The sequence below is a fragment of the Vespula vulgaris genome, chromosome 19 (assembly GCF_905475345.1).
Source record: "Vespula vulgaris chromosome 19, iyVesVulg1.1, whole genome shotgun sequence".
Taxonomy (NCBI): domain Eukaryota; kingdom Metazoa; phylum Arthropoda; class Insecta; order Hymenoptera; family Vespidae; genus Vespula; species Vespula vulgaris.
In genome coordinates this window covers 3280730-3308066 of record NC_066604.1, presented here as the reverse complement: position 1 = coordinate 3308066, position 27337 = coordinate 3280730, and the positions used below count along the sequence as shown (strand labels likewise).

At 38.8% G+C, this 27337-nt stretch overlaps 1 protein-coding gene across 6 annotated transcripts in view; it reads right to left on the bottom strand.

Moving 5' to 3' along the window:
* The window catches only part of LOC127070946 (visual system homeobox 2-like), a 40439-nt gene extending 35366 nt beyond the window's left edge, over positions 1 to 5073 (bottom strand). Inside the window, exons 1-2 of one of the 6 annotated variants that reach the window (XM_051009585.1) lie at positions 4611 to 5073; positions 3303 to 4551 (exon numbers count right to left, since the gene is read on the bottom strand). In XM_051009585.1, coding sequence (XP_050865542.1) covers positions 3303 to 3768 — 466 coding nt within the window. In that variant the 5' untranslated portion in view covers positions 3769 to 4551; positions 4611 to 5073. Of the gene's footprint in view, positions 1 to 3302 lie in introns of all 6 variants that reach the window. The other 5 variants (XM_051009587.1, XM_051009588.1, XM_051009586.1 and 2 more) reach the window with 5 other exon arrangements.
* Positions 5074 to 27337: the final 22264 nt, after the last annotated feature.

The window sequence follows — 27337 nt, the reverse complement described above, 5'->3', positions numbered from 1 at the left end:
ATTTCATCAGTTGTTAGGAGATACATTTAAAAGATTACGTTCTCCTTCGTGCAAAAAGAAATAAAATTTTTAATTATCGATTAGTAATATAGAGATAAAGAGAGTATACGTACATCTCTCTCCCTCTTTTATCTCAAAATCGATATGTCTTCTGTCTGGTTCAACGTAAGATAAGGAAATAAAAAGTTTCAATTTTAATTAAAAATTAATACCAGCGAGTGGGAGAAAGAGAGAGGATATAATCAGAGAGAAGAGAGGATAATAATCATCACTCGGTCTCTCTTATCAAAATCTTCGATTGCAAGTGCTACTCCAGATGAAAAAATTGAATTAGCTCGGAAAACGAAATAAGATTTCTCCGGTTTAACTATAAATTAGCAATAAAGAACGAGAGTGTAAAAGTAAGAGAGAAAGAGAGAGGGTATCGAAGAAAAGAAGGAGCGAACGATGGTCTCGCGACGGGGGTGACGCGAGCGATATCGGATTTAAGCGTAGAAGGCTAATTTGAATTGCAAGGCACTTACGCACACGCGTGATCGCGCAATATCGTGTGCGGGCACGTAGAGTAATACCGGCGTGGAGGCGTGTGTTCCTAGAGTGCGCGTAGTTCGCACGTAACAGAGAGAAAAAGAGAGAGAGAGAGAGAGAGAGAGTGAGAGAGAATTGTGAACGTAGAAACGGGGAGAGTGAGAGCGAGAGAGAGAGAGGATTGTATTACGAGTCTCTTACCACCGACTCCAGGCACTTTCCAGAAAACAAAGCCCGAGCGAATTCATAATTCGCTAATTTGTTCAAGATTTTTTGCTCGAGTGCCGACGCTCGGTATGCTTTGTCGCAAATGTCGGCGTCGAACACGAGCTCGGGGATGGTTACGCGTTTCGAGTCGCTTTGAAGTACTAATCAGTATCGACCTGCGCCTATAGGCCGCACCCTCCGTCTCCACCCTCCTCTTCCTCCTCTTCCTTCTCCTCCATCACCACCACCACTACCACCACCTCCACCACTACCACTATCATCATCAGCTAGCTAACCACCCCCAGTGCGCAGAATTTAATCCCCTCTCCACGAAATCCCTCTTTCCTTCTCTCTTTCTCTTTTATTTCCTTCTTTTCTCTTCCTTCTTTATTTCCTTCTTTATTTCCTTCATTCCGTTTTCTTCCACTATGAGCTTTCCCATTGTAAAAATTGTATTCCGTACTTGCAACGGTTACGTTACTAGTTAAGACCCATTACGTAGTCACAGAGAATTTTGGGGATTGAATAAATCGAAGTAAAAGTGATCAGGAGAATCTCGTATCTTGGAACAAAACGATGAAGTAGGCGTAAATTTACCACTCGAAGTTCGGATACTTTTTCTTTTTGTTTTTCTTCTTTTTTTCTTCTTCTTCTTCTTTTTCTTGCAAAACAGAGGACGGTGGTGGCAAGGGTTGCGCGATTATACGACGATGTGTTGAATGGTTCGTCGAGAAGCGTTGGCAGAAACAAGTCTGCGGAGAGAAAAGAGATGTGTAAGATCGTTTGAGAGAGGCAGAGGGGGAGGGAGGGAGGGAGTAGGCGAGAAAGGAAAGAGAGACAGAGAGAGAGGGAGAGGGAGAACAGTAGATAGGGAATGAGTATGTGTCCTCCTCTGCTAAGCGTTGATAGGCAATCTAGTTGATTGCCAACTTCAAACGAACCGAAAAGCAGTGTGCGAAAGTCGATATGGCGAAGCAAAGAAAGTGGAGAATCAAGTGCGAGAACGAATCTCAGAATTTGGAACAATACCTCTCCGGCCTCACCTTTTTCCCTCCTCGATCACAGGCAAATACGATTTTCTCTCTACGTCTCTGGACGAAGTTTTATCGATTTCATCAACCCTCATCAAACTCTTTTTTTCTTTTTTTCTTGTTGCCTTTCTTCATTTTCTAATTTGAATCTATAATCATCGTAGCGTTTAAGTGATCAATTCGATTCAAACGATCTCAATGATTTTTCTTTATCGGTTTTTTCTTTTTCTTTTTTTTCGAGTATTATTATTATTATCGATCGTAAAAAGGAGAAAGAGAAAAATCCTTGTTCAAGTCCTGCCCTGTACTTTCTTCTTTAAGTCTGCCCAAGATTTAAGACAAAAAATAAAGGTACGAGAAGCGCGCGCGCGCGCGCGGCAAATAAATGCTCTACTGTAAGACGAGGTGCCAGAGTGACGTTTGAATGGAAGGTCTGATCCTTTGTCCTGACCCCCGAACGGGAACCCGATACTCGAAAAACGTTCTCAAAATTCACTCCGAAACGAACTAGTCGCTCTCCTCCGCGCTCGTGCGTTCGTTTCCTTCAAAGATTAGCGCCCCACTGTAATCGAGTCATCGTTCTTATAAGTGACTTTCTAATAGACCCTGACTCAGAGCCTTTCGTCGATCGAGAAAATTCGTCGGATCGATCGATCGCTCCAACCGAGGGGTAACGCGTTTCGATTTTTCAAATTTCATTTCGTTTAATCTTTCTTCTTTCTTTTGCTCTTCGGTTTTGTTTCGAATCGACTCCTTCCATATTCGAAGAAGAAATTAATCTCGTTTTGGTAACAGAACGAAACCAATCGATGACGATGTGGAACAGAGGTTGGTTGTTCCGATTAGATTTGTATTCGTTCTCAAGATCGATGGAAATCCGAACGACTCTATTCGGTATGAGTTGAGAACAGTTTGCGCGCACGCAGCCATTTTTACGATTCATCGAGGTTCTTTGTGTTTTGGTGAGACATTGCAGGTCTACCCAACACTCAACTCATTATACCACTAATTATTCATAACGTTGGGGATTATTCCAACGAAAATATTCGATTCCCACAATGTGCAAGGCACGTAGCTACCGTTACATGATATTCTAACGCGTTCGTGACGTTATGAACGTTGTTAAAAAAGAAAAAGAAGAAGTAGATATTCGCACTAGGGTATATAGCAATTAGTTTGAATTTTGTTAGTCGGAAAGTAGTCCGAGAGAAAATCGTCAGCTGTGTTTGGAAGCAAGAATTTTCCGAAAAATCCCTCGATTCTTGTAGGAAGAAATCGTAGACACAATGGGGCACGTTCTGAACGAGCAACAAAGGTGCGATTTTCGGTAATACGATCTCGAGTAGGCTCAGGGTGTTAAACGATAGCCATAAGTGGCACGTTAAGTGCTCGTTTCACGGGAGAACGATGATACCGTGCTATCGATTGAAGTCGTGTTACCCGACGGAAGATGAACGAGCTTCGAAGTAGCCGAGTTCGAATACGTCGGTTCTGCAAAGACCAAGAAAGATAATCGACGTTGTTTCTATAACTTACCATGAGGCGGTGTATGCTGAGTCGGACTATGTTGATGATGATTAGCAGTAACGGCAGTCCCAGGAAGTACATGTTGCGCGTGTGCGGCTGGATGAACGTTGACACCAGCAGGTGAGGCAGGAAGTTGACCTGGTTGATGTACCTGATGATGAGGTACATGATGAGCGGGATGTGGATGAGGCGGCGGTAGAAAAGCAGCCGCGACGGCAGCCTGAGCATTCAGGTAGGCCATACGCGAGGCCGTCAAATTTCCAAGATTCCCAAGATTCCCAAGATTACCGAGATGATTCGTCAAGCTAGGCATGTAATCCCAGAGTTTGTGATGAGGTGCAGTTGGCGCATAAGAAACCGCCGAGACGCCGGCGGGTGGCGATCCCTGAGGCGAGCCTCGATCGGTACCACTCGCATTTCCGGTACCATTGAGACCCAATAACTCCTGAATCGCGAACGGCGAGCGTTGCGGCATCTTGCTGTCCTTCGCCCAAATTTCTTTTCTTTTTAGAATTTTCAAAATGTCATCTTGCGAGATGACTATCTTCTTCTTCTTCTTCCTCTTTCTCCTCTTTTTCTTCTTCCTCTTCCTCTTCCTCTTCCTCTTCCTCTTCCTCTTTCTTTACGACTTAGGAACTTTCTGTTTATACGTATCGTATATCGATTTGTCTCGTTCTATCCCTCTCGATTTTTAGATAAACTTGATTTTTAACACGATCGTTTCACGATAGGCCCCTAGCTCACGTCCATCCGGCGTCCGACGCTCCGTTACGGCCACGTTCAAGTAAATTTCTTCTTTCTTAACTTCCCCTAAACGACGATTATTCGATTCTAGATTAAGTCTCTAGGCTAACTTTCGTTGCTTCTTCGTTGAGATTCACAGTGTTGTACTTAGATTGCTGTCTAAGTGTTCTCATAGATCTCCATAATTGAATAACTCCCTAGGTAGACTATCCCTAGGGAAAATCTAGCCTCTTTCGAAGCTAGATAAATACGATTATATCTTCGACTAATCTTCGTTGTATCTTGCCACGGAGATGGATAAATAGATAAATACGGATAGACGGAGAAAGAAAGAAAGAAAGTAGTCTGCCGGCGGGCAAACTTTCAGTAAGCGACGGCAACGCGACAGGGAGAAGGTCTACTCCTCTCTAAAAGAAAACTTCACCTCTTTTACCTCGGTGTTTCTTTCTCACGTTTCGATCTCACACTTTATAAACCATTTCTCGTCGAAGATGTTATACAAGTAAAAGAGTCACTAAAAAGACGAGAGACAGGTAGAATAATAGACGATCCTTTCCACGAAGATCAACTTACTTTTTCCAACCGATCTTTCATCCAATGAAGAATGTAACAAAGTCGACGATTTTCAAACTGAGAGAAACTGGGGGAGAAAGAGAGAGAGACAGACTGATCTGATACCGTCCAGAAACAAAGATTTTTCTGAGGATTCGCACTGCTTAATGTCCTCGTTCTCGATATATAAGAAATAAAAAAGAGCCAAATGATATATATATATATGTATGTGTCTATGTATATATATATACGTGTGTGTACGTGTGTGCGTGCGTGCGTGTGTGTGTGTCTCTCTTTCTCAGTGAGAAACGTGAGCGTCGTTGAATGTTGAAGAAGCTCACTCGCGAGATCTTTGTCGGAGCGCAACCGTGTCGTCGTCGCGGCGATGGGCAACTGAGCTCGCTCGCTGCCGGCTGCACGGGGTTGGGAGCCCCCGGGGGCGGCCACCACCGTCTCGTTTCTCTCTTCTCTCTTCTCTTCTCTCCTCTTCTCTCCTCTCCTCTCCTCTCCTCTCCTCTCCTCTCGTCTCCTCTCCTCTTCTCTTCTCTCCTCTCCTCTTCACTTCTCTCCTCGCCCCTACAGCCAAGCTTCGTTTCGTTTCGTTTCGTTTCGTGTGTGCGATACGCGCGGGCGCGCAATTCTACCCTAAGAGAGGGGTGGTCGTCGCTGTCGACAGTGGCCCTCTCGCTTCGCCGATTGGTCCGTTTTTTCACACTCCCAACCGGGCAGACATAGCCCTAGTTACCGAACAGAAGGTGGGCTTTGCCAACGTTGACGCCTCAACATCGAGGCCTAGGATACGCCTACGAACGACCGCTTCGCCAAGCCGAAAACTTCTCTACCATCCCTTTTACTTTTATTTTCTTTTTATTCTCCACCTCATCCTCCTCCTCCCCCTCCTTCTCCTGCTCCTGCTTCCTCTCCTTCTTCTTATTCCTCTTCTTCTTCCTTCACGATTCATAGATACTGTTCTTTTAGTTACTTCTTTTCTTCTATCTTTCTCATTTCTTTTTCCTACAGGTACGCGATACTCGAATCTTTGAAAAATTTCTTTTTCGTACATTATCATATAACTTACTAATTTTTCATTCTGAATTTGTCTTAAATTTAAATTACTTATAGTTAGGGATATTCAAGCAATGTGTAATCGTATAAACGTCGTTTGAATCATTTTGATTATCTCTCCTGTCAAAATCAGCTGTTCCTGTTTTTTTTTTCTTTTTATTGGTTTTTTCACATATCTCTTTTTTTCATCGCCACAAGAATTTGAATAAAAATATCGTCATAGGTCGTTAGTACGAAGTGTTAAGAGAATTTAGAAAGATTTATGATTTCGAATCCGTTCCAAAAGCAAAGTTTGAAAACCAAGGAAGAGAATCGCGGCGTTGTGAAACGGCCTTCTCACTCGGATGTTCTATTAACGATGTGGGAGTGGTCTGGGCAGCAGCCAATCAGAAAGCGCCACTTTCAACCCTCATTGGCCGTGACGTAAATCGATTTATAACTCACCCTCTTGGCGGTCGTGAGTCGAAACACGCCCTTACGGCGGATAGCCTTAAGGTCGTGTCTCCTGATCCTTTTGGAACTTACTTGGAGTGAGGAAGAGAGAAAGAAGACAAGGGAAAGGAAGAAAAGGTGAAAGTTTCGAAAAAAAAGATGTAGAGTTTTTCAAAACTTTACTTTCACTTATATTTCGATTTTTTTTTTTTTTTTTTTTCATTTTTTTTTAAATATTATTTTTAGTTGTACTCTATTGTTTTTTTGCTTACTATCTTGTGTTGCTTATTCATACAAATTTTTAATAATTTATGAATGAAAAGTTTCATTGAAATAAGTAACTTATGTGTGATATATCTATATATGTCTCTATCTCCCTTACTCTCTCTCTCTCTCTTTCTCTGTCTCACGCATACAAATTAGTAGTGATTTATGAATGAAAAATTTCATTGAAACAATTGACTTTCGTACTTAAGCGTAAACTATCTACCTATATATTTATCTCTTTCTTATATAAATTCGTAGTAATTTATGAATAAAAAGTTTCAATGAAATAGTAACATATGTGTAACATTTGTGTATGTCTATTTCTTACTCCTACAAATTTTTAGCGATTTATGAATGAAAAGTTTCATTGAACAGCAACGTATGTGTAAAATATCTATGTGTCCATCTCTGTCTTGTACAAATTTATAGTATCTAATTTATGAATGAAAAATTTCATTGAAACTTTTAGTAATCTATGAATAAAAAATTTCATTCAAATAAATGCCTTAGGTATAAAATCTCTCTCTCTCTCTCTCTGTTACTCGTACAAATTTTTTATAATTCCTCAATGAAAAATTTTGTTTAAGCGAAAGTTGAAACTTTTGTCTCTAAATATCATGGGATATTTTGATTAAATTATATTTTTCTCATGGAGATATCACGAAAAGCACAGTAATTATCGATAAAGAAAGGCTCCGGGATCGAATGTCCTCGTGATAATTACGAGAGCCGTTTGGGAAGGAAGTAAGGACCGAGTGAAAAGGATAACGCTCGAGTTATTTCAATGGGAAGAAAAGAGAAAGGGAGAGAGACAGAGATATGTCTTATGGGTCTTCTTTGTGAGAAAAGGCTTCGAGCTCACCGAAGGTATTGTTTCGTCGAAAAATCTCGCGAGCTTCTTCGTTCGTTCAACGTCGTGGCTAAAGAAAAGCGTAGAAACAGCCCCCGTTCTTTCTTTTCCTTCAAACCCACCCCTTTCTCGTTTGCTACTTGTGTCGAGAGATTATTATACTCCTTGCGAAAATCTACGGTGTTGTTTGAAAGAAGTTTTTCTAATGATCATAGCTAGATTTTACGTAATTAATTTTTTTATTCCCAAGATAAATTTTTATGCTTGGAAATTATCATGAAAACTAATTCGTCATTATTTAAAATTTCATCGAAATTATGTAAGTTAATAATCGGAATATCAGTATTTCGAACAAAGCGTAAAAATTTTTTAATGTAGAATGAGAAGATAAAAGAGAGAGAGAAAGAGAGAAGAAAGATCGTGTGTCTAATAGCGTGCATGTAAATAACCTTGAATAAACGTAAACAATGTTTACATGAACACGTGCAAATTTGGATCGAGCAACAGAGAAATAGAGAGAACGAAAGAAAAGAAAGAAGAACCTTGGACGACCTTTCGATAGTAACCTTGAATAACGTAAACCATATTTACACGGGTATATGTGTAAGCTTCGTACGTGACTCATGCCGATGATAACAAAAAAAAAACGTTTCAAACATTTGGTAGGACACGTAGGCCCTGGCAGTCCTTCAACGGCGGTCAAAGACTTAACATCGAGAACAAAGAAGGTCGAGCTTAGCTTTCTTATTCCTACGTGTTCTTTCACGCTCAACGATACTTGGGAAGATTTTAATAGGATTTTAACAAGATTTTAACAGGTTTGTTAATTCATATTTGTAATACCTTTTATCGTATATCGTATATACGGTTTTATATTTCTACGTTTAGTTTTAATACACGATTAGGGTTAGATTAAGCGTGAAGATTGAAGTAACTAATGATCGATCTTCGACAGGGGAATATTTTAGAAAAATGTTTATTTTCCTTAGCAACGAAATATTAGATGCGAACTTCTAACGATATATTATATCCTATAATATATATATCGCGTATGGTTTTTTATTTTTATATCTACTTTTAACACGTAATCAGACGGAGAGTGAAAAATTAAATGCGAATTTCTAACAATTTTATTGTTCACATATAGCGCACGATTTTTTAGTTTTTATGTTTAGTTTTAAGACAGGATTAGAATAAAAACAAAGGCGAAGAACGAGGGAACGAGTGATCTATCTTCGACAGAAGCATATTTTCGTCAAAAATTCTCAACTTTGTTAGCAACGATATATTAGATACTTATTTCTAACGATACGTTTTATCGCATCGTTATCGTACGTATTTTAAGACAAATAATTAGATTACGAATTAACGTATATAGACAGCAAACGAATCGTTTATTGATAACAAAATGTTTTCGTCAAATTTTGAACTTCGTTAGCGAGAAAACGTCGAACAGTTAATTTCTAACGATTCGTATCGTAGTTTGAAGAAATAATTAGGCTTTAGAATGAACTTTAGCGAAGATCGAAATGACAAACGATTAATTTTCGATAGAAAAATATTCTCGTTAAACTTTTGGTTAACTTCTGATTCTCGAATAAACGTTTGTTAGATAGTTAGAAAAGCTTCAATGGAAATCGAGAAAACGTCTAACTCGATCGAAGCGATCTGTGGGCGACAGTAGTGCTAGTTAGACGGAGTTGAAGCACTACCGTTTCCGGAAACGCCTAGGAGATGAGGCTCGGTGCGAACACGATGCCCCGACTCACGGTCTGTTAATTTATCTAATTACGATAGCAGTCGGGATAATTTAGCCCCACACCGCCGGAAATTCGAGACTAACGGTGTGCCGGGAAACACCGAATTAGTCGGGATGCTTTGGAAACGTTGAAATTTCACGTTCAGCCCGAGAATCCGTAACACAGGCACTTAACGATCATTACTTAATCCCTTATTTTTTGCGAATTAATCGATCGTTTGGAATTATTTTAAAAATTATTTTGATACAGATACTTATCGTTTCTTTAATAACGATTTTATTCGTCCGAGAATTAATCAAATAATTTTTTCTTTAGAAAAGCTTAACGATTTTTAATTATAATAACAATATCTCGAAGGCGAATTACTTTCTATACAAAGTCAAGTTTGGTATCTTATACGCATATATACTCGATCTTGTAGCTTTCCTCGCGAAATCGATAGTTGCTTCATTATATCATTTTTACCTACTGTAAAGTCAGGACAAGTTTATCGTCAGAAAATTAATTATTAATTCATTGCGTAATTTTTTGTCGAGATACGATATCGCTTTATATAGAAGGGTAATAAAAAATCACAAGTAGGTAGAGCAATGATATCTCATGAGAGTAAATCGCGCAAAGTAAGTCGACGATATAATCTCAAATCGAATTTAGAGAGTAGAATTCGATCGATGAAAGGAGCCGTACTAGCTTTGACGTGGGTAGATGTATAAACGAAATTCTTCAATCAGATTTGACGAAGGGTCGAGATAACTCTCTCGTCCTTCGTATTTTCTATATCCTGTTACTTACTCCTTATTCCTTACTTGCGTGTAACTTAGCAAAAAGGACATACCCTCTCTTTCTCTCCCACTCATTCATAAAGAACGTTTTCGCGTAGTCTCGCAGAATCGTTAATCCGCAAGTTTTCCAATTAAGCTACGCAAGAGCCAGAAGCCCTTCTCGTTCCTCTTCGTTCGACGGCCTTGGACGAGTTCGTTCTCGACTGGCCCTTTTCGCCTTTACGACGAGACGAGCCTTCTCTCTCGCCCTCTCTTTTCGCTCTTTGTAAGCGAAAATACTCAATTCGGACGTTAAATTCGATTACAGTATTCCTGATTAATCCCAAGTATCCTTTGCCAAAGGAAGAACCGACATCGTCTCTCTTTCTCTCTTTCTCTCTCTTTCTCTATCTATCTATCTATATCTCTTTTTAACTCGCTCAAAGCTTATCCATCCCTCCTCTAGACCAACTAGATAAAAAGAAAGATATTAAAATCTGCTGAGACGAGTGATCGACGTTTGTATCGCATCTTACGTTATATAAAGAAGTGCCCTCGTTATTCTCGACACTCACTTTTGTCCTAGGATTAAGAATTAATCCTTGCACGCTAACGAGGGTAAAATCGCATATTGAGGAAAGCTTCTTCCTCCCGTCTAGTCGCTCGGAATCGTGTAATTTAACTAAAAAATAGGTTGGTCTTATTTCCCTCTCCCCTACCTCTCACTCACTCTTTCACGTTATGAAATAGAAATTTGTAGTAGGGTTGAGATATGAATTTCACAAGTATAAAAGGTAAGCCTTGTGGATGTGGAGAGAGAGAGAGAAAGCCTGAGAGTAGGTAGCGTTGATAACTCTGCATCCTACTCGTACGTTTTAAAGGAAGTTCGTTAACTTTGTTCTTATTTCGATGATTCCTCCTTCGGAGGATGAGGTTGAAGCAAGAGAGAAGAGAATCACGGAGACCACCCAAGGCTCGTCGAAAAGACGACAAGATAATTCCCGGCTCTCAAAAAAGTCAGCCAGTCATCGCCTTTAACTAGTAGTCTTTCTCTTAATCTTCGCTCCATGAAACCTTAAGTATCTGCAGCCACTCGAAATTTTCACAATGCTTCTCTTCCTCTTCTCCTCCTCCTCCTCCTCCTCCTCCTCCTCCTCCTCCTCCTCCTCCTCCTCCTCCTTCTCCTTCTTCCTCTTCTTCTTTTTCTTATTCGAACGTATCCATTCTATTTTTCTTTTCCTTTACACACTCTAAACGCATCCCGGTGATCGTGAGAATCTTGTGAAAAAGCTCTATCATCATCTTTCTCGTCTGAAATTATCTAGAAATTTATTTATTTTGTTTTCATTTTATTTGAAAAATTACCCATCTAATTTTTTTCTTCAATTATATAAGATCTTTTTTCGTAGGAAGAAGGCATCTCGGATTAGAGTATATTGCGATTAGAAAATATAGCGATAAAAAGTATCTTTGTTTTTCAATTTTGTTTAGGAAAGATCTGTTATAAAATTTCTTGCAGATTTTATTTACTTCTTTCATTGTTTACATACATTATTATTTTAGGAAAAAGATACTTTTGAGATTAGGTATTTTGTTTTAAAAATGACCATATCCATTATACGATAAAAGTGTTTCGCATTTTTTGATTTACTGTAATAGCATCATCGAATACACTTATAAAATGAATATCAATGCACATTTTTATCTAATATAAATTAAAACAGATATATAAAATACAATATATTTATATACACATACACAACGAATTAAACAATTTTCTTGCAGGCTTTTCACCACGTTTACGTCATTAATTTCAAGTTGAATGATCTAACAATAGATGGCAGCAGAAGTATCGTCGGTAATACTGGACGTGCTGCCTCCTACGTAGGAAGAATCGAACCAACCCTTCGGTCGATTTTTTCCACCCTTTTCAACCCTCGTCACATGGAACTTCAACGGGAGAGACCACAGTCAATATCTCGAAGAAGGTTGAGATGGGAGCCAAACGATATCAAAGTTCCCCTAAAAAAAAAATTACCTACTTTACATAACATTTTCAATCTTAACGAAATAACAGCTCTACAACTAATATTTTACATTTACATTATTTTACATTTCTAAAAGTATCTTCGAGAGAAGAATCGAATGGATTCTGTACTGAGATCTAATAATCCAAAGCCAAGAAAAAGAAAAAGAAACCATATCAATTCTAAGGTCAAGAAAAGAGAAGCAAATAAATCTTGAATAAGACATGAAGATAAAAAGATGAAAGAAAAAAAGGAAAGAAAGAAGTTAGTTTGTCGAGAGAGAAGTCATCTCGTTAACTCCTAGCTCTCTACCGTTTATAAAGCGATTATCGGCTTGATCTCCTTTCAAGACACTCGACGTCTTCTTCTTCCTCCTCCTCCTCCTCCTCCTCTTCTTCTTCTTCTTCTTCTTCTTCTTCTTCATCCTCCTCTTCGAAGCGCAAGAAGTAAGAAGATCCATCCGAGGCGGTTCGAATAATTTGAAATTTATCGGGGCTTCTCAATGAGCGACACGGTGGCTAGCGTTAATGGTATACTGGATACGTCTTCAAAAGGAATCAAGTAATGCGACTTCTTCGTATCGGCCGATCGAACGAAGACGAGGAGGGAACGAGAGAAGGAAACGATGATAGAGTTGAGTAGGTGAGAAAGAGGAGAGTGACGAGAGGGGATGTTTCGGGTGGGAGAAGCTCGTTAAATATTAAACTTTGAGGCTCCTTTCTACAAAGGTCTTGTCTTCCGTGGTCTCTTCGTATTCCTCAACTTGCTATGGCGCATCTTCTTTCTCTCCCTACTTATTAGAAAACGACGTGTAACGATCGACGAAGAACGAATTTCACGAAACGAGACATCCTAGAGATTATGCCAATATTCTCTAGGCAAGATCATCGCGAGTCCCTGAATAAAATCTTTTCAAGTTCTTACGCAAAACGCGATACATTTCTTTTCTTTTCTTTGTTACTTTTTTCTTGTCTTTCCTCTTATCTTTTCGATTTGAACTCTGAACTTTCGCCTTTTCTTTCTTGGGTCTTAGTATTGAGAATGATCGCAGTTATTTAAATTGATTTAAATGGTTATTAATAAAGAAACTATTAAATTAATAGTTCGTTAGCGAGTATAGACGTAGCCATGTGTATGACCATGGTGTTTATATGGACGCATGTAAATGTATATATCTGTAGCAAAAAAAAATTCATTAATTATTCTCTACAAACTTAATGATTGGTCAACGAATATACATATAAGTCGGTGTATTTTAGATACTTTAATGTGTTTCGAATTTAGATACTTTAATAGAAATGGTAGTGTAGCGTTGAATGCTTTTGGAAAGTTTCGAACGGATGCGTTCGATGGGGAGTAAAATTAGGCTGATTTGTCGTTCGCGTCAAATCTCGGTCTAAGCACGTCCGGTATTGGCCAAGGGTCGTCGTGTCATTCGCTCATTATACGATCCAATCAAGGCACGAGACTACGATACGGCAACAGTCAGAGTCCCATGATTAGCCCTATTCGGAGACAACGCGTACCTACGAACGCCTCCGGCGAGATAGCTTCGTCCAGAAAGAGATAGATATATAGATAGATAGATAGATTATATATATATATATATATATATATATATATAGAGAGAGAGAGAGAGAGAGAGAGAGAGAGAGGAAGAAAAGGAGCAAGGTTCGTCAACGAAGCTCGATTTCGCGACGGTCACGTCCCTTTGACCCTACAAACGATCGTCCAAGTTTCCTGCTTGCAAGCAACGAAAAGAAATAAAAGGTATATGGGTATCTATTTTATCGTTAAAATATTATAAACATTGAAAAAATATTTCTAATTGACCATTTGATACGTTCTACTTAGAGTACTAGCGCTTTTTTCTTTCCATTTTCCTCGTATTATAATTGATTAGAGAATCTTTTTTATAATTGATAGATAGAATCTTTCTACTAAGCAATGAATAATGTTAGAATTTATCTTATCGTTGGAATACTAGAAATATCGTGGGAATTCTAAAATTGATCGTTTCATTCGTTCCATTCAGCATATCGGCGTTTACTTGTATCTATTTTTCTTTCAAATCATTTTAGTCGATAGACAGATTCTTACCATAAAATAAGAGAATAATTTTAAAATCTGTTTTATTTTGATGACATTAGAAACAGAAGATATTCTGTTTCTGGAATGAAGATATTCGTCTCTTTTATTTCTCTCGAAACATTTTCTCGTCACATTTTTTATTGTTGTAATTTAAATCATTGTTATTGTTAGCTAGATTCTTTCTATGAAATATGGAAAGAAATAAAGAATGTCTTCGAACCTATTTTATTGTTAGAATATTAGGAACATTGACGGTATCCTAAATTTGATTCAATTGTCACGTGAAACATTTGTATTTTGTCGTTTCTATATTTCTTCCAGATAATAAAGAATTCTTTTTTTAAGATTTCTAAGATACATCGATCATCTCGTTAACTCTTTCTTATTTTGTTTCTAATACATCGTTTTTTCATATCATCAAAAAAAAAAAAGACATGCCAATGTTTACAAATCGATTTCATTCTTTCATCTGTAAAACTTCTATCAAATGATTTCAAGCAAGTAAAAAAAAAAAAGAAACAGAAAAGGAGATATAAAAATAAATCTCTTCAATATCATGTCCCAAATTTAGTATATACAACCTCTATAAAAAAAGAAGCAGAAGAAAGGGTAAAAACGTTTAGAAGATACTTATAAAAGACACAGAGCGTAAAGCAAGTTAGAGGGTACGTTTAAAGATGCAGTAGAAGAGAAGGGAAGAAGAAGAAGAAGAAGAAGAAGAAGGGGCTGAACGAGTCACCACGCGAAAGGACAAACGGCAAGGAGGCGGTAGAATATAATTCGGCTGCGAAATAAGTCAGGCGAGGATTCACCACGCGACGATATCTAATGAGACGGTGTACCCTGAGGCGTTCGTCCCAGTCACCACCACCACCACCACCACCACCATCACCACCACCACCACCACCACCATCACCAGCAGCACCATCACCACCCCCGTTCATCCCCACCTCCAACCCCACTTCTCTCTTCTCATTATCGCATCCAACGTCTCTTTCTTCGAGCTTTTTAATTGCTCGCGTCGCGAGCCCGCTAAGAAATAATTATGTCCGCTCTCGCGGCGAGACTCTCTCTCTCTTTTCCTCCTCTTTCTCTCTCTCTCTCTCTCTCTCTCTCTCTGTCTCTATCTATCTTTCTCTTTCTTTCTTTCTCTTTTGCGCGAGCTAGCAAAAACCTAACCGACGCAAGGGCTCACCGTGAACTCGCTTACCGCCAAAGACCCCCTTCGTCGCCCTTCTGGACACGCGTGCCACGCCCCCTCAAATGCCACAAATTACTGCGGCCATATTTGATCAAGATCGGAGTCCAGGTGTTAACTACATACTCTGTTTAGAGAGCTCTCTCTCTCTCTCTTTCTCTCTCTTTCTCGCTCTCTCGTTATTCTCTTCTAGGATTTGATGAACTATTTGTGTGTTGATTTTTTGGTTTTTGAACGGATTTGTAATTATGTGAAAGACGTCGTTTTTCAGCGTTATCATTATTGTAATTTTTTCTATAATTTTTTGCACAATTAATATGTGATATTTTTGGATTTAGGAGATAGGTTTCTATATATGTGAAAATGTAGTTTTCAAGTGCTAGAAATTCTAGAATTTTCTTTTAATTTTCGCTAGGATTTTTTTAACAATTGATAACTAGATATCGTGATAAATTTTTGTACCCTTTTTCGTTACAAATTCGAAATCATTAACTTCGTAGTATCTTTCAAAAGTAATCTTTTTCTTCTCAACATCCTGTTCCTTATCGTACTTTTATCATAGATCCTGAAGCTGCTTTTTAAACGTTCGACTTTCTTTCTCTTTTTTTATCCGACGAGCAGTAGATAATCGATTTCCTGTTGGTATTAAGAAACGATCGCAGCTGTTCGAATGACAAAGCAAAAATCTTAGTATACTTCACCAAAGAATACTTAGTATAACCATTTCGTAAACTTGGGAATATGGCTGTTTAGGGAATTCCTGGAGTACGAAAATTCATATTTCCTCAAGATTTTCTTTCCCTCGTTCGGTGAATTCGTCTCACCTTTCGAAGGATTTTTCAACGTGGCCCGAGGCTAGCGAAGATGCAACAGGCCTCTACTAACAAACCCGAAGAGAAGAATCTTCTGGCACTTCTAGTCTAGTGGACTCGACACGTGTAGTGTCATACATGAAAGAATGCTAGTTAGGCTGGCGACGCTGTTTTCGCCCTTGCTATGCTCGCCGTGTTAGAAGTGTCTGACGACGACAACGACGACGACAATAACGAAGAAATGGACGAGAACTCTTACTAAGAACGATTATAATATCTCTTTACAAGAAAAGACTTTTTTGAACCATCAAATTCGTACCTAGATACGTTCTGCGTAAATCATTTCCGATCATTCCACGTCGTTTCTTATCAATATTTGCGTGCATAGATCTTTGATCAGATACGAATTCAAATCGTTGATTAAATTTATCTTCGTCTTAAAATAATAATGGAATTAAAATTTAAGGTCTTTGTCTGTGAAAAGTTTAGATCAATTTTTGGATGTGATTTCCTCCTTTTATTGCAATATTCATCTAATTCAAACGATCCTCGATTGCGAAGTTTAAATTAATTTATAAATAAATTCAAGTATTTTGATGACGCGATAAAATCGAAATGGTTACAACAATAAACGTTGAAAATTTGTGATCGAGGATGTACGTACGTACACATATCGACGAAGAGATGAGAAATATTATAATGACATCGTTATGATTGAAACTATCCATACTTGGATATATCCCTGAATAAAGAAAATCGTCTTTTATCGAAGAAAAGAGAAGAAATCCTGACAAGTTTAAGGACTCGGTAGACGACGTTAACCCTCTCAACGTCCATTCCGATCGTTTTCTTCTTGCTCGGATCGAGGATCGAAGATCCCTCGGTGGAGGGATCCACTTCTTCGAGAAGGTTTATCGAGGACGAGGATGCTAGGTAGAAGATACGAACCTCGGTTCTCTCGGTTCGTTCCTCGAAGTTCGATCTTGCGAATCTTCGAAAGGTCCTCGAAGCATTATATCCGCTTGTTCCTCTCCCCCTTTTGACAGGCCAGCAATTTTACGAGCTAGGCCTTGTAGAAAAGCAGAAGAAGAAGAAGAAGAAGAGTGTGTTTGTATACGATGCTCGAGAAAATTTCGAAAATGCAGTTTCTTGATCATAGTTTACGATGATGTGAGGGAAGAGAAGGAGAAGGACAAGTTGGAAGGAGGAGGAGGAGGAGGAGAAGGTGGAGGAGGAGGAGGACGACGACGTGGAGGAGAAGTTAGGAGAATGTTGGGAGGAAGACATTGGGAGGACGAACGAGCCGGCTCAGGCCCTTATGAATATTAATCCTGCTGAGCCTGCTAAAAACACGAGAACTGAGAGAACCCTTCTTCAATGCCTGCTATCTATTAATCCTCGATCTGCATCCTGAAAGAATGCTTTCCACGATCCCTTCATAACTAACAAAAAAAAGAAAAGAAAGAAATAAAAAATTGACATAATCGATAATCAATATTAATAATAATAATAATAATAATAATAATAATAATAATAATAATAAACAGTAATCATTTCAAATATACATTATCATCGAGTTAGAACGTTCCATAGATAGGAATTTGCGTAGATAGAGAGTTCCTTAGGGAAATGCCGAGAGCGACTCGTCGTTCGAAGATAGCAAGCAAAGAAAGAAAGAAAGAAAGAGAGAGTGGAGAAGAGAAGAAAAGAGAAGAGGAGAGGAGAGAAGAGAAGAAAAGAGAAGAGAAGAGAAGAGAAGAGAAGAGAAGAGAAGAGAAGAGAACAGAAGAGGGTGAGAAGAGCTTGTCTATCGAGAGACGGGTGGAAAAATATTTTTCCGTTGGCAGCAAGTTAGTGTTGGTAGTATAGGTAGATAGGTAGATAAGTATACGTATACGAGCTATGGAAGATGTGGAACGCGGAAGAGACTCCGTCGACTTGGCTCCCCCTAGCCTAAGCCCCTTTCACCCCCGTTCGCTCCCTCTCGGTGCTCTATTATGCGCTTTACTCGTGGCTGCAGTAGAGGGAGAAAGAGAGAGAGAGAGAGAAGGCGACTCGCACTTAGGTGTATTTTATGCATTCGAACGAATGCAAGCTGGTACATCGAAGGGTGAGTCGTCGTCGTCGTCGTCGACGTCGTCGTCGTCGTCGTCGTCGTCGTCGTCGTCATCGTCGTCGTCGTCGTCGTCGTCGTCGTCGTCGTCGTCGTCGTCGTCGTCGAAAGGTAGGGTGGTAGGGTGGACTGCTATCAAGAGGCTACATATAAAATCATAAAGCACGGCCGACACCACGGACCACGCCTACCACCCTAGTGCTCCGCCAATCAGAGACGAGTGCATGTCAAACGCACCCTCCCTCCTTCTCTACTCTACCTTACCCACCCCTCGAACCTTACCTCACCTCTCTGCCCCTCCTATACCACCCCGAACAACCCGCTGCATTGTCGACTTTTTTCTTCTTCTTTTTTCCCCTGTTTTTTTTTTTATTTTCTTATTTTTTTTATTTTTTCATTTTTTATTTTTTCTTTTATTTGCAGGCGGGGTAACTCGTCCCCAAATTTCTATGGAATATTCATATTCCTCGACGCGTCCAACCTTATCTATCTATCTATCTATCTATCTATCTTTCTCATTGCTTTATGTCTTCTCTTTGGTTTTTTTTCTTTTGTACGCACTTATCCACCTGTCTATCCGTCATGTACGTTATGTCGATCGAATCTTTCTATTCTTAGGGTATTCTAGTAACTTGATTCTCGTATTTGTGGGTTGCGAAAAGGATAGGAGGGTTACCCTCGGTTTCTTGCAGCTTTTGTTGGTTGTTTGAAGATGTTCCGTCTGGTATTATCACCATGAAAATTTTGAAGAATTTTTCTTTTCTTTCTAGACAATTTTGATATAATTTTTATCTTAATTATCCATTATACTGATTCTTAATTAATTTATTTAGAATATAAAGATTTATTTTTGCAAGTATTAATAATTTCTAAGTGAATTTAAATTAGGACTTAGCAATACTCGTGTTACAACTGATAGGTACTAAACTAATTAATTTAGATTAGGATATTTCTAGACAAACTGTTGTCAGTAACATCATTAATTTGTACTTGTTTTGTTTCTAAACGAATTAGACGAAACACGCGTAAAGTTTCTAATGCATTCTATTGATGAGTGTGCAAAGTATCTTATAATTTATTTAAAATAGAAGTTGGAATCTACAAAGCAAATATTAATTCATAGAAATATTAATATCTCATAATTATTTTTTTCCTAAATAAAATTAAACTAGAATTCAGTTGATAGTTAATTTTTAAGATTAGCAATTCGAATCGAAACGAATATTAATTGATAAAAATATTAATAACTTCTAATTATTAGATTTCAAAGCGAATACCTACCAAGAGAAATAAAATTCAAGGTCATTTTAATATCCGATAAATAATCGTAATATTAGAAGGCAAAGGGAGAAAAGACTCTTTGTGCCTTGGAGCACATTTTCGAAAGGTTAGCGATCCGTGAGAGAAGGATAGAGAAAGAAAAAGAACATGAAGAAGAAGGAAGGAAGGGAGGAAAAAGAAAGATAGAAAAAGAGAGGTGTCCTATCGAAAATCGTCGGAAGGGAGTCGGGAAATCGCCGAAGGGTGCCCTTATCCCTTCCTTCACGGAAGAGCCTATCTTTCGAAGCATCACCCTCGCCCTTTACAGATTTCATCCTTCCTTCATTTGACTTCTTCTTCTTCTTCTTCTTACGGAAATGGCTGAGCAGCCATTCGCACGAGACTTCCGGCGGACTGGAAATAGAAATGGAGTTCCCCGTTGAAAAAGGGTGGGCCTCCTTCTCTCTTTCTTTCTCTCTTTCTCTCTCATCTCTCATCTCTCATCTCTGATCTCTTCCCTGAGTTACGGTGGCTGCCAAGGGGAAATTGCCGTTCACCGAAAATTGATAATAAATTCGATAACGTCGCGTACCAGGGCGTGCCGATAATCGCATAAGATAAAATACCTTGATATCTTATATCGATATAAGTACGTTCCTTTTTTTTCTATTTCTTTTTAGTTCTCTCTCTCTCTCTCTCTCTCTTTCTCTTGTATCCTTTCTTATATACGATTTTTTTATCTTCATCTATATTTTTATTTATAATGTTTCATCTCGTGGGAATGGACAGAAATTTTTTTTAATATTAAATCAACAATAAGTTTTTTCCTCTTAACAATTCCGAACATGAAATTCATATTCATGCGACGGTGAGCGATCAGAAATCAAGATTCTTTGATCCTTTTACCAGAAAGATTTAAGAAAATAAAATAAAATAAAATAAAGTAAAAGAGAAAGAGAAAGAAAAGAAGATAGTGAAATTAATCGAGACAAGTATCGCGATATCGAATTTTCTTAACGCGATAAACATCGACCTTCAGGCAGGAGTATCGAATAAATGCGATTTATACGATATTATAGTTAATATCAAAAAGGTATATAGGTAAATATGTATAGATATACATATATATATATATATATATATCGATATTCGTGGGAAATGAGGATGACGTAATTCCGTCGATGAGAATTAATGGGAGAGGGATTATCGAGAAGAGGAGAACGTAATTACAGAGATCGGAACGGTGTACCCGATATTTCGGTTCTCTCCCCGTCTCCTCACCCCCCCTTCGACCTCTCGTTCAAATCCCCCTTTCTCTTTCTCTCCCTCTCTCTCTCTCTCTCTCTCTTTCCCTCGAGCCCTTCTCTCGAAAGGCATTTTCGTGCGGCCGCCATTTTGCCAGTCTTAATTTCTCGATCCAATCGAAATGACTCACGCGACTTTGCGAGCCCAGCCAGCTCGATCCCCCCTCAGGGCACAGCAGTTACGAGTGATGCAATTACGTTAAAACGCTAACGAGCTAACTCTCCATAGAAAATGGCTGTATGCTCCGTTGACTGCAAACAGTAAAGCCATTACGTTTTCTTTCCCTCTTTCTTCTATTTCACAACTCTCTCTCTTTCTCTAGTTCTCTCTCCCACTCTCTGTATCAATCTCTATCTTTCTCCTTCAAATTATCCCGTGAAGAATTTAGCAATATTTCATTCAAACGAAAAAGTTTGAATCCTAACTACAACACAGCGTCCATTCGATCGAATCCAGTGGATAATAAATATCCATTCGAATATCCTGCGAATCGTCTTCTTAACGAGGTCCTTAATAAAAGTAGCATTCTCGCTATATTTTCTAACTTACTTTTATTTAATTCCTTTTCTTTCTTTTTTTCTTTCCTCTTTTGATAGAACGAATTGCGTATCGAAGCTTTCTCCACGTTGTATCTTATAATCGATGCGGCTCGATTTCTTGATAAGAAAGGATCCATTTAGGAAATTGCTCGAATTTCTATCGGTGAATTTAGGAAAGAAAAGGGATCGAGATTCTAACGTTAGACGAGAGTTCGGATGTCCTGTCAAAGGTCCAACTTGGAAAAGTCGTTTCGTTCCTCCTATTGTCGCAAGCCTGAGAAAGCTAAGAGCGTGTGTATGTGAGAAAGAGAAAGAAAGTAAGAGAGAAAGAGAGAGAAAGTCTCGTGCCCTGTACGTAGTCCTTCTTATACCATCAGCAAGGAACTACATTCTTCCCGCAGGAGGGTTTTCGTTGAATGCTTGTCAGCGGCAGAAGACGTCTTTTGTAGCGGGTTAGTGGTCCGAGGAAAATTGTGTGTTGTACTCTTCGATATCCGACGGACGAGAAGAAGACCCGGACACCTCCCCCATCCTCCCGATTCCTCCCTCTCTCCTCCTCCTCCTTCTTCTCCTAAGGAAGACGTTTTTCCGATTTAACGCCGATGTGATTCTATCCTCTTTTCCTCCTCGTTTCCTCTGTAAAAATGTGTTGTATCTACCATGGATAAAATTTTGGAGTCTCGTCGTATCGAAAAAAAGAAAAAAGAAACAAGAAAAAGAGAAAAGAAAAATAATATAAAAGGGTGAAAGTTTTGTCTCTCTGTCTATGAATCTCCCGAGAGAGCAATGGCGGATTCTAGTCTTTCCTTCTTTTGTCGCTTGGAATGTTTTGCATTAACGTTAGACTTCGAAGAGGAGGAAGAGAGAGAGAGAGAATAGAGAATGTCAGAAAAAAAGAAAAGGGATATAAAGAGAAAGAGAGAGAGAGAAAGGGGGTTGCAAAATATAACCGTCGTCCTGAGAGTGACGATAATAGCTGTGATTAGAACTTCGATGGCATATGGATGGCACGATTTTAATGCGCTCCTTCCTCCACGGATTCCTCGGAGGCTCCATATGCACGGAAGAGGCCGAATAGGGTCCGAGATAAAAATGTCGACCGATTCTATCGTTGACAAAGAACGCGTATTTTAATAATGGATTTATGCGCATATGTTAAGAGAGAGAAAGAGAGAGAGAGACCACGGCATTATTATTTCCAGGCTCCTGCCTTCATACGGAAGTGACACCCTCCATGGATAATTCTATCTTTCGCGCGTTGATTTTTTACTCAGAGAGAGAGAGAGAGAGAGAGAGAGAGATAAATAAATAAAAAAGGAAGAGATGAAAGGTGTTTTTATCAAGAATATTTTTATAAATTTTCACAAAAAAAAATATTACGTCGATACTCTTTATCGAATAGCTTCGTCAAGTTGTTGATAAAAAGAAGAACGAAAATATATCGAAGATTGTTGTCGAAGAGAAGTCGCGTAGATGGCCATAACGCGGGAGATCGCTCTCGCGAGTCGCCATTTTGCGATTTTGCAGGAACGCGCTGCCACGTTCTTAACTCTTTGATATATTTTTCGAGAGATACGACGTACGTGGCACGCTGATTAAAATGATCATAACAAAGAGAAAGGTACAAATAGGATCTATTGTTTCCTTTTTTTTTCATGACGAACAAAATGGTATCTTTATGTTTTTTTTTTTTTTCATGTCGTGAGATCAAGGAACGTGAAATATCTTAGGTAGGAACTCTCGATCTTTGTTAATGATACGAATGAAATGATGATGAAAAAAGAGAGAGAGAGAGAGAGAGAGGAAGGGAGAAAGAAAAGATCGTGAAAAGAAAAGGAAACGACAGTTTTGCTTAGACGATGCAAAAATTCTTTTCGCGTTTAGAGAGAAGACATTCGTTAAGAAAGAGAGAGAGAAAGAGACACTCTTATCCTATATGAGTTTTACCTCGAGCGTCTTCCTGCCGTCGCCATTTTGTCATTAACGTTTCAATCGAGATTCCTAAGTCTTTTATGACTGCCGATGCGAGCTAGAGCCCTAAAGGGTTTATACCGGTAGCACTCGAAAAGGGCCCCTTGGAAAACATTTTTCTACTAATGGCTTCGGTCCACCAACCCTCGTTGATGTTCTTACTTGTAGATATGCGTGTCTTTTTCCTTTCCCCTCTTCTTGGTTCCTCTCTTTCTCTAAACCCTGTAAGTAATTGAACATAGTCGCGCGAAGCAACCCCTAGCAAAGGGAGTAAATGCAAAGACGAGGGTCGTAATTCGGGGAACACGTTCCTCTCCGGAAGGAAAGAAGATGGTGGATGATGGAACGCCTCCGATGGAGTCGCGATTTCATTTCGAATCAGTTCTTCTTCTTCTTCATCTTATTTTTTTTTTTGAAGATCTTTTATTTCTTTATCTTTTTATTTTTTTTTTTTTATGTTACGATCCAACGAGTCCAGCGATTTTTTTCAAGTTCAATCATGGCATATTTTTACACGCCTAGGTATGTCGTAAATAAGTCTTTCTCATTTTGGAGAAGCGATAAATTAGTTGGAATCATTTCGAGTTTAACAAATAATAAATCGACAGATTATGCATACTTGCTTATTGTTACGATATGAAATAATTTCTTCGCTTCGCTTTAAAATAAATATTTCAATTGCAAAGAAAGATAGAGATCACTTAGAGACACAAACATGATCGAAGCATTCTCTTGCTTAAACGTAACCACGTAAAACTCGAGGGGTAGAATCATCGGATTAGTGATGCAAACGAGAGATCCATTTAGGGGGTGAGTTCGTAGGAATAAAGAAATGCCTGAAGGTAGAAAAGAGGACGAGCAAGGAAACAGAGAATAACACGATGTTGAAGAATTCCCTCGCAATTTGACTCGTTAGCCGGTTATTTAGAACAAATTTACGAGTCACCAGCACACGAATTTGACATTTAAATCTCCGTAATCACGTTTATCCTGTGGCATTACGAACGGCCAAAGATGAAGAAGAGATCGAAGTTACAGAAAGAGACCTCGACGAACGACAAGAAAGAAATAAAAAGGGAATGAAAGAAAGAAAGATAACTAAAGAGAGAGAGAAAGAGAAAAAGAGAGAGAGAGAGAGAATGAAGCAAGCTGAGCCGCCATCTCTTTGCGCCCTCTCAGCCATGTTGATTTTCGCGGCCGGCGCCCGGCGCCCGGCTGACGGCCCGCCACAAGATCCTTTATAGTCGCTTCATACTAAGAGAATTTACTATAAAATTCGTTCCAAGAACCCGTCAAACTTCGCTAATCATTTCTCTATCGACCTCATCAAATTTCCTAATCGATCTAATCCTCCCCATTTCAAGATGGTGACCGACTAATGAAAAGAAACATTTCAGTCTCTAACGTTGCAGGGTCTCTATCGTAAACTTATCGCTCATGTACCCCTTCCCAACGGGCTCTACCGTTTCGTTTAGATATCCCCACCCCTATGCTTGCGAAGGGTGGAACGCACAAAGGACGCATCTACCCCATTGCGGGTACAGTCTTGTCGAGAAGTCGCGAGATCTCGCGAGTTTGTAGTTTAGCGATCGGTGGCCGATCGGTGGCTTTCATGAGAGAGAGAGAGAGAGAGGTAAAGAGAGAAATAAAAAGAAAGAGTGAAGAAGCGAAGAAAAAAGGAGTGGGTGGGTAGGGGATGAAGAGGACCACCTCGTCGATCCACGTTTATTCCCTCTCTCTCTTTCTCATATCTTGGTATCTTTTTCCCTTATATCTCGATATCTCTTTCTCTCCTTCTCTCTCTCTCTCTCTCTCTCTCTCTCTCTCTCTCTCTCTCTCGTTCACTCGCACGTACACCCCCACACCAAGTTTTTTGCATTAATTAAAAGCTCCTGCCTCCGGGCTGCCACTAGTACGGCCATCTTGGCTAGAGGCACGCCTCTTTCCTTTGTTTTCGAATTTTTTTAATGATTTCTCCTTTGCCAACGTCTCCCCTTCCTCTCTCTCTTTCTCTCTCGCTCTCTCAGTCTTTCCACACCCCCTCTCTCTATATTCGCGTTCTACCTCCAACTCCGGTACATTCAGCACGCATTAGCGACCGCCACTCGAGAGTATGCATGCTTGTGTTTCTTTCGTTTGTGTGTGTTTACGTATATTATATATATATATATATATATATATATATATATATATATACTCTCGCGAATGCGGCGTTATATTCCTCGAGCACCGAACACCATAATACCAATTCCTAAGAGGAGAGAAGGAAATAGATCGATAGCCGCAGGGTGTAAGAGAGATGGAGAGAGTGTTAGAAGAGGTGGAGGAAGCTTGAAACAACGGGCCGTGCTTTTCGAAATACTGGACGAACCTAGCGACATGAGCTCAGGCCCTTTTCTGCGTTTAGTTTTTTGCCACCGGTACGTGGCGTCAGATTACTCTACGCGTCTCTCTTACACCGATTTTTATCCACCTCCTCCTCCTCCTCTTTTTTTTTCTTCCTCTCTCTCTCTCTCTCTCTCTCTCTCTCTCTCTCTCTTTCTTTCTCTTCCTCCTGATTTTTTTTAATCCCATCTTCTCACACCTTTTCCTATGTTCTTAACATCATCGTTTCTAAGTTTTCTACCTGCTACGATCGATCATCGATTGTTTGGATCCTTCGATCGGTATGTTTTGTTTTTTTTATTGCGATTTGAATCATTATTATTACTATTTTATTTTTATTATCATCCTTGTAGATTTCTTTTTGAAAAGTATCGTTTTAGCTCTCTGTGACATAATGGAAATTTATACTTCGTATCTAAAGATTAATGTTTCTTGATAAGTACGATAGAATTTATTTGGTAGAAAATATAGAAGAAACAAGAACTCGGTTTATAGAGGGTCGAGAATCTCTCGTTACGATGTAACTCGAACTGATGAGGGAGAAAAAATGGTGTGTCGTTTAAAAAGCTAGTCCAAAACCATCAGAGAAAAGGTGAAATATTTTTCGTTCGGGTTTCATAAAGTTTTCGCATAACTCCGTAGCATTGTGAGACGGACAGTCTTCGTGTGTTAAAAGGGAGTCGGAAACATCTGCGCTCGACAATGTTTGGACATCTCCGAGGACGACGACACGAAACTTTTGTCCATCGGGATTTCAATGTGCTCTCGCGTGCTTTTCAATCGTTACAAACTTATAATAGAATACATCATGTTCACGTGTAAAAATGTCAAATTTTTGAATTCTTCCAAAAGGATATGATCATTCAACTTTGAAAATGATCGAAATATATCAAACTTTACGTTGTTATTTTTTCTTCGAGAGAAATATTTTATACGCAAAATATAATATCTTTTATGATTCGTATAAAAAATTTACAAAATTATTTTACCAAACATTAACTAATCGATTTTCAATTTGATAATCATTTTTTGTAGAGAAAGTTAACAAATCGAACGAACGTTTCTGATACGAATACAAGAGAGAGTATTTGATTTGAAATCTCCGATAAATTTAAAGATTCTTTTGTTAGAAAAATCATTGATAACATTGAATCAAATCGAACGAAGAAATGAGAAGATTCGTTCGGCTGGCGACGGATCTCGCACGACACGATCCGTCGGCACGTAAGCCTACTCTTGCAACGCTTTTATTTCTATGATAAATGTCGAGTATAAGGATATACGAAAATATATAAAAAAATAATCAATGACATCTTATCGCCAAAGTAACGAGTGTAGCGCGATTATGAGATCATAATCATTATTTTCTCTATATAATTTCATTAGACATTACGGGACAATATTTAAGATGTATCGGATCTTTACATTTTTACACCAACTTTTTATTCGGTTAGACGATTATACAAAAAGTTATTTAATTCGCGCATTTCTGAAAGAATTTTAACGATAAATTTTTATTGAATAAACTTTCTATATGAAATCAAAGAAAAATCTTTCAAAAATGATCCTAAATTTGTGTAAGAACGTCGATGAGATATCGGACAAAAAACCGCATGGTAATTTAGAAAAAAAAGGAAAAATAAAAAATAGAGATTAATTTAGATGACATGGAAAATTATAAATCAAAAATATATACCATAGCTTGATAGTTTTAGCGAAGTATTAATGAGGAGTTCGTTAGCAGCACTTGTATTTCTTTATCGCAATTACTGGTGTGCTCGTACATTTGTTAAGAATACGTCTGTAAGCTCAAGGGAAGAACTTCGCCGAGCGTCGTAATTAAATCGTTGTGCCTCGACGCTTTCATTATTTACGAAGTCGCGATTTGCTAAAGCACAGGGTTTCCTTCGAA